A 16,680-nucleotide genomic window follows, 5' to 3' on the forward strand; every position below is an offset into this window, starting at 1 on the left:
CATCTATTGCTGGTGATATCTTAGTGTTCGCTGCAAGAGAGGAACCTGTGAGGCGGAGCCGAGGAAGATCAATTGCGCAATAGTTAGTGAGGTCGTTGGTCGCCCTTGAGGCAACAGTCATGAAGAACAGCTTGTTGGTGTTCTTCTTGGCCATTTGGCCAGCTCCACCCCTTTGGTGTTTTTCTTTGCCACTTTTCGTTTTCAGAAGATTCAAAACAACTAAAGTTTACAACACCTGAAAGTTCACAGGGGAAGAGTCACAATTCTAGCTTATAAAAAGTGAGTACACATGCTGATAGACCACTATTGTATTGCACTAAACATTGAGAATTAATAGGAAAAAACTTTTAGAGCAAAGATGCAGACATGCACTCGTTGCACACAAACCATGCTCAATGTACAAACTAATCTAGGAGACACCTAGAGCTTGCCAGATGAGGCATTGCTCATACTGAAAATGTTTGCTCTTCTTTATATTTGGGTACGGACGTAGTGCTAAATACTATTAGACATCCTTTTTTACATGATGAAGTCTCAAATACTTCTATGTTTTGCTCACAGACAAGAGAGCAAGCAAGTCAAATTGGATGAATATTTAGGCTCTGTTCGTCAGCACTGCTGCTCCTTCCTGCGAACAACTACAAAGCAAGGCAGAAAAGTAAGCAGACAGAGCAACTACACAGAGCAAGCTAGCACGCTAGTCCGCCAAGCAAAGCAAGCACATGGTCGTTGGTTAGAAATATCATGTATTTTCGATACATAGGAGTGGTGTTTTAGCTCATAGGAGCATATGCTCCCCTTATTGTAACATGCTCTTCGATACATTTTAAAATGTTAAAAAAAATGAACACTCTGAAATACTACCTTTGGTCGGTTAAGATCGACGCGAACCAACGCAGCGCTAGCATGCAAATTAGGTACATCCAGCGTCAATTAATTCCGACGGTGGGAGTATGTACTTTTGGTAGAGGAGTCATACACACACTCGAGAGCCAAATTAAATATTTGATACATTAGTTTCTGTAAAAAAATGACATTTATTTTTTGAAAGGAGGTAGTAGAAATGATTGAAAAATGAGAGCGAGGAACAAAAGAAAAGTCGATGAGAAAGATTAGCAAAATTAGTATTCGCAAAATGTCCACAGGAACGGAAAAAAGGAGCTATGCTCTGTTCGTGTGGCATGGCGTCAGAGTTTGGTCGTTTTCGAGATGCAGCACATCGCGAACATTCCGGTCGTCGTCTGGGTGGCGTGCGGCTCACAGGCCACGCTCCTACATCCTGAGCAGGCGGCCGAACGGCTGGTCGTGCAGTCCCTGCACGGCGGACCAGCCGACGGTGTTAGGGCCGTTGTCCCGGAGAGGAGCTGCCTCGACGACGGGCCGACCAGCGACGCCGTAGCTTGGCTGCTAGCTACAGAAAAGCTAGCCTGGGGGCGAGCTCTACTTGCCCGCTCGTGCAGCAAGGGACGGGAAGGGAGAAGTGGGCCGTGTCGATTGTAGGGAGGAAGAAGATGAGAGAAAGAAGTGGGCAGAGGTAGGTGTGATTAATCGGCATGATTCCCTTTCTTGAATCTATCTCACTGGCAGTTAAATTATTTCGTATGTGTTATTTGGATTGGCTAGCCAATTCTGAATTCCTTTTTATCAATCAAAGAAGAACATCACGTCAATTTGAGTCTAATGTTTAGTTCCTGAGATATACTGAGATCTGAATTCTTCTTTGTCAATTAAATAAGGAACGTTTGCCTCAATTTGAGTCATATATTTAGTTCTGCAAGCAAACTGAAGCTTCATTCTTTCAGACAGGGCCTGAATCAACTGGTCGGTTGTAAGTGGCCACGGTATGGCATTGGAGGTGAATTGAGCTGACACACTACCAGTAGGTATGTTCTTCTTAATTGAACTGATAAAGGTGAACTTCATTTACATAAATCAGCCAGTTGTGTCGATCAGCTCTGAACCCATTTACTGAGCTAAAGGAAACAAATATGATGCCCTTAATTTTACTTTCGGCTTGCTTAGTATAATTAGCTCTCTCAAAAAAAAAAACTCTCTTTGTACAAATAAGCTAAAACTGAAAATGTAAAAGTATAGACTAAACACACAGAAAATATGACCTTTCATTAAAAATTGTTTGGTTATAACGGTCAGAAGTGACGCAAAGACCGGTTGAAATAAAGGATAGCTTGCAACACACTCATTACATCTACAATATAAAGTACATAAAGGAGATCATCCATCATGCCACAATATAGGACCAGCTAGGAATAGTAAACATGCATAACATAACAGCAATGTGATCTATGCTACCTAAATTGCGGATGGTAGCTCAAGCACCGGACACTTGATGCTGGCATCCGTAGACACCTAGAGTTTTCCTTCCTGGCTACTTTCATCTGCATACATCTGAAATTAGCTCCCTGACTATAGTCATGTTCCTGCAATGAACTTAAGATAATCAGCCCTTATTTTGTGCACACTAATGGGTAATTTATAAGACTCTCCGCAAAAGCACCTAGGTAGAAAATACAGCATCTGGGATTGCATCAACATGTTATTACAGTCCATGCCCAGAAACGGTACAACTGAACTATTTCTTAGTCATGTAAAGTGCGTATAAGAACTTAGTTTTAGTAAACACCGTGTAGCCTGAAAATGCATGAGCTAAATGTCAAATTCATACTATAAACAGAAAAAATCCTAACTGAGCAAATGCTTAAAAGGAATACTAAAAGAGACAGAATGGGAGTGTGTGATACCAAAAACCTATATATAGATTTGTATGCCAACATATGTAACCATCGTCACAAAAGGATACAACTAATACCCTATGTTGCACCCGAAGGAATTATGGCCATAAAATATGAGTCTCTGGAGCTCAAAGAGTTGAACCAATATCGCAGAATGCTCAAAGGGAAAAAAAGGCAGTCACAAGAGGTGAACTAATATGCAATATGCTCAACAGGAAAAAGGGCAGTCACCAAAGTCAGCAATTCAAGAGCGATTCCACTCTTAAGTTAAATTAACAAATCAATCTGTAGCAATGCGGAGAAAGTATCCCACCAACACGATTTTCCACTGAGCTTACTTAGGATCGCATTAAAATAATCTGTAGAGATAGAGAGTAACTGGTCACCAAAGCACATATTGACATAGGCATGGTAAAGAGCTGCAAGACCATAAAGTGACAGTAGGGAACACCACTAATCTATATGTGACTCTGTGCTAGGTTTCCTGGGGAAATATCATGCATATTACTGGTGAGACCTCATTAGTAACATCAATCTTAATAAAAAATTAATAGAAAACATGATTTTGCAATCAAGAAATAAAAATTATTTTACTAATATGATTGTATGGCTAACATAGAAAATACTCCCTCCGGTCTTTTTTAATTGACTCGGATTTAGTACAAAGTTGTACTAAATCCGAGTCAACTAAAAGAGACCGGAGGCAGTACATATCAAGAGCTGATCCTCATACCTGCATGTATAGCAGGGCACTAAATGATAACGATAGAATTAGAAACTCCCATGTTAGGAAAGACATGGGAGCAAACATCATGAATCTTGCCTGATGACATGGAAGAAACAATCATGTATCCTGGTTAAAAGCAAGATGATTCTTGACCTGGATTAAGAAATGAGAAGCTATAACAGTTCACCTAGGGCCTAGGGTTAGAATTATCTTGCTTTTAACCAGGATTGTAAGAATGGCACAAGTGGATACCTCTGAACTGGCTGTTGGCTGGATTTATCTTAAATGGTAGACCTTTTCTTTTGACCTACTGTGTAAGTATAAACAAAAGAATCTAATATGCACAAGATTCTATAACCATAATACCAGCCTACTTTCGTAGCATATCTTTATCAAGATGACCGAAAAGAATTTACCACATGATTTGATGTTATTCCATCAATATTAATCTTACATCTTTTGTTTATAGAATTCGAGGAGTGTCATTTATTGGCATATTGCGGGCATAACTGAACCCCGTGACTTAAATTGTGGGCTTATCATGTCATTTGGACAAGATGCAAAGATTAGTTAAATCAAAGTTGTAGGCAATACAAAATATATGTTTCATTAAAATTGATATTGATGAAAAGGAAAAGGGTATACCATCCAGCTCAACAGAAACATTGGGATGTAAGGATTTTATGATTACCTACATCAAGCTTGGTACACAGGTTGCGATATAACATTTGCACCCTGATTACCTGCATGTAAACAGAGCAAAAAATGATAAATCTAAGTTGTGTAGGTACCATATCAAATAAAGCGTTGCAATTTGGATGTAAAAAGAAGGAGCTACAATCTCCCTTTTAGGACTTATGCACGAAAGTGTTGCCCAAATAAAAACAACAGTGAACTACAAATAACCTTGCCCATAATATCAAAGAAGACCAGCACCTAACAAAATCGGTTAGATCCACGGGTAATACATACACATAGACAAAGATATAGATCTGAGATTCAAAGATTCAAGGTTCGTTTAGGATTGTAGGTAGAGAGATGGAGGAGGAGAGAAGGAGATAGTTACCTATAAGCAGGAAAAACGTACACCCAAAGCTCACTAGAGGATCCCCCATCGGTCCACATCTCGCTGGCCTGATCCCACACATGGAGCGCTGCCTCCTCTATCCATGCCTCCCTGCTGAACTTCTGCTCCTCCCGGCGGCCACTCATGTGCTCCTCCCTGCGGCCGGAGGCCAGGATCCTTGACGCCGCCTGGTGGTCTCGGCCAGGGATTCTCTAGGCGACTTCTTCTGCAGCTCGGATCAGAAGAAAGAGGAGGCGAGAGGGGAGGAGAAGAGCTCGAGCAGGGATCGGAGGAGAAGGCGCCGACGCGAGATGGCGGCACAAGCGTCGCTGGCGGCGGCCGAGCAGGACGGATTTTGGTATGAGACGAACGGGGAGAAGATAGGAGGGGATAGGGTTTGTTCTCTCGTGAGGGATTGGCTGGAAAGAGATATTTTGCATCAGCCCAATCCGCATGTGACACAGTGGGCCAATAGATGGGTGAGGAAACGAGGCCAGCGGCCAGCCCTTGCCCGACACATGCCTATCGTGGATAGTCTGGGAGTGCCCCATGAGGGTGCACCGTTCATACCTTTAGACTAGATTTAGATGTGCGCCTTGGCGCACGATCCCGTAATCAGAATTTGTATAACAACGTAGAAATAAGGAGGAAAATTGCATGCCTACATGTAGTCTTCTTCTATTTAATAATTGACAAACCTTCATAATACTTGGATTGGATTTGAAACATCCACATGTACACGAGAACACGAATTCAAGCAGCTATATAGATGTGTTAAAAAGAAGTCACACAAAATTTACATTCTCGCATTATTTAAGTTGGCACTCAGCCTTACATACAAGCATTTTTAGCATAAGGTCGAGTAATATTTTATTAACTAACAATACCCACTACGTTTGGAGTATCCTACAATAGTAAATATGGGCATAAGTGTTAGAATTGATTCTATATACACAAGGCTGTACATGCTTAACGGCTTGTCGCATGGCTTGTCGCATACCGGAAGAACCACCGCAGCCTGCACAAAGAGAAAAAAAACATTGACCGCACCCTACCCTGACCCAAGCACCCAACCCAAACCGAGCCCAAATTGTTGAAATTCCCCTCGATTGAGTGAAGCTTCTAATTGGTTCCTCTACTTAAAGCTGGACTGTAACTTTCAAAGCACACACAAATATGTCGGGAACTATTGTTTACCGGAAAATTGTATTTAAAGCACACGCTGGAAAATAAGCAGCATCGCAGCAACATAGCATCAACATTCGGTAATAAAAGAATCTGATTCAACTTAACACTTAGAATGACAATAAAATAAGCAGTAGTTCTCATTAACTATTCTTCTAATATATATCTTCCGCTAAAACCTAGAAAAATCAACTACATTTTGAAAGAAAACCTTCAAGTTGAAAATAATTATTCAACCGACGTCAAACAACCAGCTGTAATAGATAGATCTACTACAGTTTGAAATAAAGTAAGCCATACATGAGAGTATAAATTATATGAAAGCTAGAATCTTAGAACTATTATGTGGAATCAACTCATACTGTCATACATGTTGGCAATCAAATTATAAAATATACGGTTTCATGTAAATTAAACAGACATGTCAAAATTATAACATTAGTTGTCAAAATTTATAGAATAAGTACATATATAGTCTAACTTCGGAATAATGTGACATACACTATATCCATGAGAAAATGTTACAAGTAGAAGAAATCATCTGAATTAACTTGGGCTACCCGGCAGACCAAGGGTACTGAAATCATTTGGGGCGCATGTTCCCGTAAAATCTAAATAACCAAGGGTATCTCAACCTGTCTTAGCTTCTATCAATATCTTACTTGCATTTCAATAAAGCACAAATATTTATTTCGTAAATTTGGGGTATTACACTACAAAGGTCTATGCAAAGCGTGTAGCTCAGGTTTCGTAGAAACATTAAGGCTTGATCTCTAATTTTTTGAAGGATTCCTTGAGTAAATATATACTCCAATCATGCTACCTATATACTCTAGTCACATATTTCTGTTATGAACTTACAATCCGCACCATAATTTAATCACACTTGTATTTTTTGCACTGATCATACTACTCTAAAGGAGGACAAAAATTTAATTCGAGAGTAAGGAAGGAATTAGAAAGAGGGGCTCATTATATAGTCTACCTTGTCAGATTCAGAGAAACTGCAACCGTGTTAAATAACCTGAAGACGAATTAATTCACCAGCAAGTTCAAATTTCGTGTAATCATGGCAATCATACTTGTCACATTAAAGAATAGATCATCTCTGTACAAGGCACGTGCATGCAAATATTTTTACAGTAACTTGTTGTAAAAAGGCAGCAAGGATCAACTTACAGTGTGCAAGTTCTGGAGCTTCTCATGCAGTCACTATTCCATTACTGAAAGCCTGAAACCACATAGAGGCCCAAGTTTAAACACAGAAGTATAAAAACACGAGAAGCGGGAAGTATAGGCTGGATATGAAGAGTGGAAAGATCACTAAAAAGGAACGTAACAACAGAATTATGGTATTACGTTATAAATGAATATAATCTAGCTTACGGTCTGTAGCAATATCCAAGAATAGGTAGTAGTCCCTGATAATCCTTTCCTTTCTATGGCATGATGTATAAAAACACAAGAATCTAACTTTAATTTTTTATTTTTGAAAATCTAGTCCATTTTGATTGCTTTTTAGGACTAAATAACTGCAGCAAATAGCATACAATTTAACGCTTTGCTCATATTTTCTGCAGATACAATATATGGTACCTGAATCCATCAGATTGAATTGCTTACACGAAGAAAAAATAAAACTAAACTGTCATCATCCTATCTAGCACACAATGCTCGGAACCAAGGGGATTGTAATGAAACAGGGCATTAAGAAGATCACTACAGAAAATAAGACAAAAAATACCCAAAAAATGTTCTAGGAACCCTGCTGTGATAAAAGTAAGCATGTTCATTTTAAAAAGTGAATCCTTGTTGAGCCTGTATAGGAACCCCGCTGTGGTTAACTAAAACCGAGTAAATATAAGCCATACAAAGCTGAATGTTTCATCACTTTCGTGGAACTCTATTTAGTTTCATATAAACTTCCTATTAGTGTAGCATGCCAATGCAAGTCAACTCATTACCTAAAGATGAATGGGCTCCGCCTTTAGTTGTTCTATTCCTATTAGATTTGAGGTTCAAACTCCTAACCAAGCATAAGGTTTTTGTCCGGAGCTGCAAGAAGACCCACCGAGATGCCCTCCTTGAACCTGCATTTCCACGGTTCTGCTAATTAAATCAGATGCAAAATATGTGGTATCACTAATTAGACTGACACAACAAACCTATCGAAGTAGAGGGGGCAAACTTACGAAAAGCACGGGCAAACCCCTATCCAAGCCACAACCATCCGATGCGGAAAGCTCCGGCACGAAGATAACCCGCAAGGAGGAGAGAGCAACACACAAACCATGTGAGCGAGCGAGACAACACTGACAAAAATCATAAGAAAGACGGACGAGCAGAAGAACAAATCACAGAGAGACAGGTGGAAGAACCAAAAGTGGCTAGAAAATAACAACCAGCTCAACACAAGAAGTAGACAGGGACAGCAGCCAAAAAGAATGCCAGGAAGAAGGAGATACCACAGAACCAAGGAATCCGCCAAAGAAAACAAGACCACATGCGCCCCTCAACTGAATCCACGGGAAAGGGGGCGGTGAGTAGTAAAATTGTTTCTAGAGGCAAGAATGTTGGTAGCAATCAGATGTCCAAAATAAAGTGCAAAAGGAGAAGTACTGAAAGCAATTATATTTCAAGAACTTACTATTAGTGTAACATGTTAATGCAAGTAAACTCATTACCTAAAGCTCAATGGACTCTTTGCTTTTAGTTGATGTATCCATATAGGTTTGAGGCTCATACTTAGAGCATAACCAAGCTTGCGGTTCATGTCCAAAGATGCCTGGGACCTGCAATTTCATTGATATGCTAATGAAATCAGACTATATTTTATTGTATAGCCATAAAGCAACATGCAGTCTAAAAAATGAGATGTAACTGTATCCGACCTTTTTCCGCAATTAAGAGCTTCATGGAAAATCAAAATGCCCAAGTAACAAAAATGAGCCAAAAATTTGATTATTCTCCAGTAGCCAATATTCAGCGAGCATAATTAATATATGTACATAAGAGAAGATTGCTATTACTGGGATGAACATTAATCCTAGTTACTGTATGCATGAGCATCGTTTTGGCATATTAGTAAAACAGTCTTACCGCGATTCAACGGCGGGGAAGAGATTTAAAGGCTCAATCCGATGGCCGAACCGCGCTAAGCTGTGTGGTAACTCCATGGGGGTACAATGTTTATACCTTTAGATGCATCCACATTAATCTTATAAGATCCTAACACATGGCTCTGGCATTGACAAAGGGAAAATTATGAACATGGTGATTAATACTGCACAAAGTATAAACAGGAGAAACAATTTGAGAAAAGGATGTCTATTAAGAAACAGGCTAATATTATTTTATTTGCACTTATGTTACTCGGTTACAGTTAATTCACCAAGATGGTTGAAGGACAAGGGAAAAGTTTGGATGAAACACGGCAGTTGCTTGATCAAAGAAAGTATGTGCTCAGACTCTCCATTATCACTGCAACTTGCTAATAATTTTATGTTCGCGGTATTAACACTCCGAGATATTCAGAAGAATGATAAAATGAACCAAAGGATATGTCAATTACAAATCGACAATTCCAGGCTCATCATCCTGGCTGTAGCAGCTAGGCCCTCCTAGCCCTCTCTTTCCTGACAAGTAAGCCATAGATATACCTATAAATAGAAGTGGAAAACAATCGGTGGAATGTTAATGATCTTATTGTAAATCCTTGAAACAAACAGAAATCTCACCGTGCGGTACAGAGTGAAATAATCTACCAGCTACAAAATCCTCTGAAAAAAATAAATTCTGGAGATTATCCAGCGTAGAAGGTGGATGCTGAAAATGTTCTGACACCAGCAAGATTGGGACGAGTTGTTCCTCCTGGTCTTGATGAGTTTAAGACCAGATAAATCACTGAAAGAAGACAGGATGCATCTGGTATAGCAAACGATAATACTCTTGTTAACCAAAGAAGAGAAAGAGAGAGAGAACCGTGAGATTGAAGAGGACGCTGGCAAGCACGAATCCTCTGGCGTCGGCGGCGACCTTCAAGAGAAGACGGGTCGCCGTGGGGCCGTAGTCGCCGGTGAAGTAGGCCAGGATGGGCATGTCGGCTCGTCCTTCCAGACAGTCCGCCACATCTCGCGGTGGGATGTCTTCCTCGGCGACCTCGGGCGAGAAGAACTGACCCACGCAGAGCAGCGCGTGGAACGGCCCCGTCGGCCGATTCACCCCGGAACGCACGAGACATGAATGAGAGGACAAAACAAGTGAGAGGTAGAGGATAGGGGCGGAATATACCAAATCCGACGTGCTTGAAAAGCCGATGCGAGGCCGCCGTGGGCGTCGCCGGCGGTACCTCGTCATGAAGCTGGCCCCCGGCGGAGACCTCCTCTCCAGACTCACCTCTCGCATGACGTGCCTTCATTCATCTCGCATCCGCGCTCATCTACTGCCAAGAGCCGGCGTAACCCACCGCGACGTCGAGGCGGCGGCGCTGCCGTAGCCATAGCGCGGCGGCGTGCTGCGACGGGGACGAGGGCGGGCAGGCGGGAGCGGGAGCGGGAGCGACGGCTGCGGGAGCGGGAGAGGCGGCGGCTGCTGGATCGGGGAGGATTTGGATAGGGCACGACGCGCCAATGCCGGGCCGGGTGGGCTTCATCGACCCATGGATAAAAAGTGGGTTCGCGCGAGGGCCTCGTCCTGGACTACTCCACCAGTGAAAAAATGGACGGACAAGATTGCCAGACGGGTAAGATCCAACGGCTACGAGCAGCTAATCTCTGTGAGGCCCCCCTACAATATATGGTACCTGAATCCATCAGATTGAATTGCTTACACGAAGAAAAAATAAAACTAAACTGTCATCATCCTATCTAGCACACAATGCTCGGAACCAAGGGGATTGTAATGAAACAGGGCATTAAGAAGATCACTACGAGAAAATAAGACAAAAAATACCCAAAAAATGTTCTAGGAACCCTGCTTGTGATAAAAGTAAGCATGTTCATTTTAAAAAGTGAATCCTTGTTGAGCTCGTATAGGAACCCCGCTGTGGTTAACTAAAACCGAGTAAATATAAGCCATACAAAGCTGAATGTTTCATCACTTTCGTGGAACTCTATTTAGTTTCATATAAACTTCCTATTAGTGTAGCATGCCAATGCAAGTCAACTCATTACCTAAAGATGAATGGGCTCCGCCTTTAGTTGTTCTATTCCTATTAGATTTGAGGTTCAAACTCCTAACCAAGCATAAGGTTTTTGTCCAGAGCTGCAAGAAGACCCACCAGATGCCCTCCTTGAACCTGCATTTCCACGAGTTACGCTAATTAAATCAGATGCAAAATATGTGGTATCACTAATTAGACTGACACAACAAACCTATCGAAGTAGAGGGGGCAAACTTACGAAAAGCACAGGCAAACCCCTATCCAAGCCACAACCATCCGATGCGGAAAGCTCCAGCATGAAGATAACCCGCAAGGAGGAGAGAGCAACACACAAACCATGTGAGCGAGCAGACAACACTGACAAAAATCATAAGAAAGACGGACGAGCAGAAGAACAAATCACAGAGAGACAGGTGGAAGAACCAAAAGTGGCTAGAAAATAACAACCAGCTCAACACAAGAAGTAGACAGGGACAGCAGCCAAAAAGAATGCCGGGAAGAAGGAGATACCACGGAACCAAGGAATCCGCCAAAGAAAACAAGACCACATGCGCCCCTCAACTGAATCCACGGGAAAGGGGGCGGTGAGTAGTAAAATTGTTTCTAGAGGCAAGAATGTTGGTAGCAATCAGATGTCCAAAATAAAGTGCAAAAGGAGAAGTACTGAAAGCAATTATATTTCAAGAACTTACTATTAGTGTAACATGTTAATGCAAGTAAACTCATTACCTAAAGCTCAATGGACTCTTTGCTTTTAGTTGATGTATCCATATAGGTTTGAGGCTCATACTTAGAGCATAACCAAGCTTGCGGTTCATGTCCAAAGATGCTCGGGACCTGCAATTTCATTGATATGCTAATGAAATCAGACTATATTTTATTGTATAGCCATAAAGCAACATGCAGTCTAAAAAATGAGATGTAACTGTATCCGACCTTTTCCGCAATTAAGAGCTTCATGGAAAATCAAAATGCCCAAGTAACAAAAATGAGCCAAAAATTTGATTATTCTCCGAGTAGCCAATATTCAGCGAGCATAATTAATATATGTACATAAGAGAAGATTGCTATTACTGGGATGAACATTAATCCTAGTTACTTGTATGCATGAGCATCGTTTTGGCATATTAGTAAAACAGTCTTACCGCGATTCAACGGCGGGGAAGAGATTTAAAGGCTCAATCCGATGGCCGAACCGCGCTAAGCTGTGTGGTAACTCCATGGGGGTACAATGTTTATACCTTTAGATGCATCCACATTAATCTTATAAGATCCTAACACATGGCTCTGGCATTGACAAAGGGAAAATTATGAACATGGTGATTAATACTGCACAAAGTATAAACAGGAGAAACAATTTGAGAAAAGGATGTCTATTAAGAAACAGGCTAATATTATTTTATTTGCACTTATGTTACTCGGTTACGGTTAATTCACCAAGATGGTTGAAGGACAAGGGAAAAGTTTGGATGAAACACGGCAGTTGCTTGATCAAAGAAAGTATGTGCTCAGACTCTCCATTATCACTGCAACTTGCTAATAATTTTATGTTCGCGGTATTAACACTCCGAGATATTTAGAAGAATGATAAAATGAACCAAAGGATATGTCAATTACAAATCGACAATTCCAGGCTCATCATCCTGGCTGTAGCAGCTAGGCCCTCCTAGCCCTCTCTTTCCTGACAAGTAAGCCATAGATATACCTATAAATAGAAGTGGAAAACAATCAGTGGAATGTTAATGATCTTATTGTAAATCCTTGAAACAAACAGAAATCTCACTGTCTGGTACAGAGTGAAATAATCTACCAGCTACAAAATCCTCTGAAAAAAATAAATTCTGGAGATTATCCAGCGTAGAAGGTGGATGCTGAAAATGTTCTGACACCAGCAAGATTGGGACGAGTTGTTCCTCCTGGTCTTGATGAGTTTAAGACCAGATAAATCACTGAAAGAAGACAGGATGCATCTGGTATAGCAAACGATAATACTCTTGTTAACCAAAGAAGAGAAAGAGAGAGAGAACCGTGAGATTGAAGAGGACGCTGGCAAGCACGAATCCTCTGGCGTCGGCGGCGACCTTCAAGAGAAGACGGGTCGCCGTGGGGCCGTAGTCGCCGGTGAAGTAGGCCAGGATGGGCATGTCGGCTCGTCCTTCCAGACAGTCCGCCACATCTCGCGGTGGGATGTCTTCCTCGGCGACCTCGGGCGAGAAGAACCGACCCACGCGAGCAGCGCGTGGAACGGCCCCGTCGGCCGATTCACCCTGGAACGCACAGACATGAATGAGAGGACAAAACAAGTGAGAGGTAGAGGATAGGGGCGGAATATACCAAATCTGACGTGCTTGAAAAGCTGATGCAGGCCGCCGTGGGCGTCGCCGGCGGTACCTCGTCATGAAGCCGGCCCCCGGCGGAGACCTCCTCTCCAGACTCACCTCTCGCATGACGTGCCTTCATTCATCTCGCATCCGCGCTCATCTACTGCCAAGAGCCGGCGTAACCCACCGCGACGTCGAGGCGGCGGCGCTGCCGTAGCCATAGCGCGGCGGCGTGCTGCGACGGGGACGAGGGCGGGCAGGCGGGAGCGGGAGCGGGAGCGACGCGGCCGCGGGAGCGGGAGAGGCGGCGGCTGCTGGATCGGGGAGGATTTGGATAGGGCACGACGCGCCAATGCCGGGCCGGGTGGGCTTCATCGACCCATGGATAAAAAGTGGGTTCGCGCGAGGGCCTCGTCCTGGACTACTCCACCAGTGAAAAAATGGACGGACAAGATTGCCAGACGGGTAAGATCCAACGGCTACGAGCAGCTAATCTCTTCAAGTTGCCAACTTGGCACTCTCAAGGTTGAAGCTCCATCTACGCAGCCAAGGTCAGCTGAGAAGCCCAACTACGTACACGTGTGTACGGTATGTATATCTCTCCCCGCCTCCGCGTATATAAGACCACCCCTTTCCCTGTCGTCTCCACAGATCACCACCAAGGCACCGACGTACGACAGAGATCCTCAAAAAATAGTGAGTACTACGGGAAATATGAGCATGGCGCAGTCGGTGCGGCGTGTCGCGAGGTCGGCGGCGATGGCCCATCTAGGGGCGCGCTTCTTCGTGGCCAGTGGTCGCTCATCCGCGGCGCTCGGCATCGGGCCTGTGCGTACCGCGCGCGCAGCTGCCATGGGGGCGCCGGAGATGTGGAAATGTGACGCTCGCTCGGCCAGCACCGCGGCCACGCCGGTGTCGGGGCCCTTGACGCCGCCGGCGTCTTGCGGTAAGAAGAAGAAAGAGGAGACAGAGGCGGCGAGCTACTGGGGCGTGGCGCCGACGAGGCTCGTCAAGGAGGACGGGACCGAGTGGAAGTGGTCGTGCTTCAGGGTACGTACGACGTAGACCGGCCGGCCGGTCGTGATCTTCCCTTGATTCCTGGTTGACGATGTCACTTTGAACTTTGAAGTGTAAATTGAACTGCATGAATGATGCATCGATCTGCAGCCGTGGGATGCGTACGAGGCGGACGTGTCCATTGATCTGACGAAGCACCACCAGCCGGCGACGATGGGGGACAAGATGGCCAGGTGGACGGTCAAGGCCATGCGCTGGCACGCCGACCTCTTCTTCCAGGTACTCCGATTTTTTTTTTTTTTTTTTGCAGTAATAACTTTTGTTTTCCTTTTCCTAAACGGTTTGTTGATCAATTCAAGTCAATTAACAGTTTGTTGATTGGCACTGTTTTCCGCCATCATACGCTTGATTTTTTTCATTAGGTTGCTCACAAGCATAGTTTTAAAAACCGACCGGACCGCCGGTTGAACCGGAAAAAACCGGAACCAGTGCCTCCGCCGGTCTGTTAAGCGCAGAAGACCGTTCAGGCAAGTGACCCGGTGAAAACCGGCAGAACCGCGGTTCGATCAGTGGTTTAACGAGAAAACCAGCTTGACAGATCGCCGGTCCAACCGAAAATAATTGCCTCGCGCGAAAAATTAAATACTGGAAGCAGGAATCGAACCTGCTACCAACGTTGTCCTGCACTCCTGCCAGTTGAGCTACCCTTCTGTTGTGTACAGACTTGACACAGGTTCGTTTTGTACATGATCCACACGGTAGCACCAAAAAATAACACAAGCTCGTTTGTACATGACCGGTACACGTGAATCGTGATGGGCTTCTTGTTCCAGCTTTGCACTCCATGACATACATTGTGTGTTAGCTGTTCGTTGGCTTCCCCTCAAAAAATAAAAATAAGTTGTTTACTGCTTACTAGGTTTAGCTTTGCATGCAAAATTGCATACATGTGTGTAGGTACTTGGCTGTCTCGGACATAGTAAAGTCAAAAAAAGTAGGTACTCAGCTGCTCACTAATTTATTATGTTATTATGTAAATTATTACGGAAAATTACAATTCTAAAATATTTTGCATACAATATTATTTTGCAGCATTTATAAGTAAAAATTAGACAAATCTATATCTTAAAAAACCAGACAGTGAATCGGTGAACCAGTGGTCAAACCAGTAAAAACCTGAACCAACAACCTCACCGGTTCGATCACCGGTCCGGTTTTTAAAACTATGCTCACAAGGCAAAGCTGTATTTATCTAAACCGGTGGATTTGGTTAGCCGAAGGTCTGGACCCTGGACCCTCCAGTGAGGTTCAGGTGGACGAGGACCGAACGGCGGAGCAACTTGAATTTCCAAATTTCAAAACATGGCTGCTCCACTGAAAGCCCAACATGGGCCGCGTGGCACTAAAAATTGTCCGGAGCTGTGCCCGGTTCATTCGGGCTTGGCTTCAAATTCCATTGTTGGTTAGTAGTAACATACTGCAGAATCGAACACTTGCATCGACTCGCCATGCTGACATTTCAAAAAAAAAAATTCTTATGAACGCGCATAGAGGAGGTACGGCTGCCGCGCGATGATGCTGGAGACGGTGGCCGCAGTCCCCGGCATGGTGGCCGGCGCGGTGCTCCACCTCCGGTCGCTCCGGCGCTTCGAGCAGAGCGGCGGGTGGATCCGGGCGCTGCTGGAGGAGGCCGAGAACGAGCGCATGCACCTCATGACCTTCATGGAGGTGTCCCAGCCGCGGTGGCACGAGCGCGCGCTCGTCGTGGCCGTCCAGGGCGTCTTCTTCAACGTCTACCTGGCCACCTACCTGCTCTCCCCGAGGGTCGCGCACCGCGTGGTGGGCTACCTGGAGGAGGAGGCCGTGCACTCCTACACCGAGTTCCTCCGCGACCTCGACGCCGGCAAGATCGACGACGTGCCCGCGCCCGCCATCGCCATCGACTACTGGCGTCTCCCGCCCGGCGCCACGCTCAAGGACGTCGTCAGGGTCGTCCGCGCCGACGAGGCGCACCACCGCGACGTCAACCACTACGCCTCCGTAAGCATCTTCTGCTTCCGTTATATTTAGCGGCAACCTGCCAAGAGTAAACTGCTTCTTGTACTGAAATGTCTGCGCTATATATTTGCAGGACATATATTACCAGGGGCATGCGCTGCGGGAGGTACCTGCACCGATCGGCTACCACTGAGAGAAGACATCAGTTAGCAGTAATAAACATGATGGAGCTTGTGTGGATGCAATGATCGTTGCTGCCTTGCTGGTTCCGAACATGTTTGAAAATAAAACATCTAGCTTCTACTAGTGTTGCGTACATTAGCCATGCAATTGTTGTATTCAAAAAGTCATTCCCTTGTGTTCGTTGTGTACGCTATCCCTGGTTTGATTAATAATGTATTGCCTTGTTCTAAAATAAATGTTTCAAATTTATCTAGATACATTTTTTTTTGAAA

General features: G+C 44.0%; 1 protein-coding gene and 2 long non-coding RNA genes across 3 annotated transcripts; 1 reads left to right on the forward strand and 2 right to left on the reverse strand.

Annotated features, from left to right (window-relative positions):
• Positions 1 to 2,096: 2,096 nt before the first annotated feature.
• LOC124679350 lies at positions 2,097 to 3,228 on the reverse strand. The gene is made up of 2 exons (XR_006994941.1): positions 2,933 to 3,228; positions 2,097 to 2,438 (listed from the first exon to the last, which is right to left on the reverse strand). It is a non-coding gene; the product is annotated as an uncharacterized LOC124679350 (long non-coding RNA).
• A 4,823-nt stretch (positions 3,229 to 8,051) lies between these two features.
• Positions 8,052 to 9,912, reverse strand: LOC124676583. The gene is made up of 3 exons (XR_006993696.1): positions 9,493 to 9,912; positions 8,828 to 9,387; positions 8,052 to 8,520 (listed from the first exon to the last, which is right to left on the reverse strand). It is a non-coding gene; the product is annotated as an uncharacterized LOC124676583 (long non-coding RNA).
• A 4,018-nt stretch (positions 9,913 to 13,930) lies between these two features.
• LOC124671290 (ubiquinol oxidase 2, mitochondrial-like) lies at positions 13,931 to 16,418 on the forward strand. Its single transcript, XM_047207682.1, has 4 exons — positions 13,931 to 14,260; positions 14,378 to 14,506; positions 15,779 to 16,267; positions 16,359 to 16,418. Exons 1-4 carry the CDS (start codon positions 13,931 to 13,933, stop codon positions 16,416 to 16,418), a joined length of 1,008 nt encoding a protein of 335 aa, XP_047063638.1.
• Positions 16,419 to 16,680: the final 262 nt, after the last annotated feature.

This window comes from Lolium rigidum, chromosome 7 (genome assembly GCF_022539505.1).
Source record: "Lolium rigidum isolate FL_2022 chromosome 7, APGP_CSIRO_Lrig_0.1, whole genome shotgun sequence".
NCBI classification, from domain to species: domain Eukaryota; kingdom Viridiplantae; phylum Streptophyta; class Magnoliopsida; order Poales; family Poaceae; genus Lolium; species Lolium rigidum.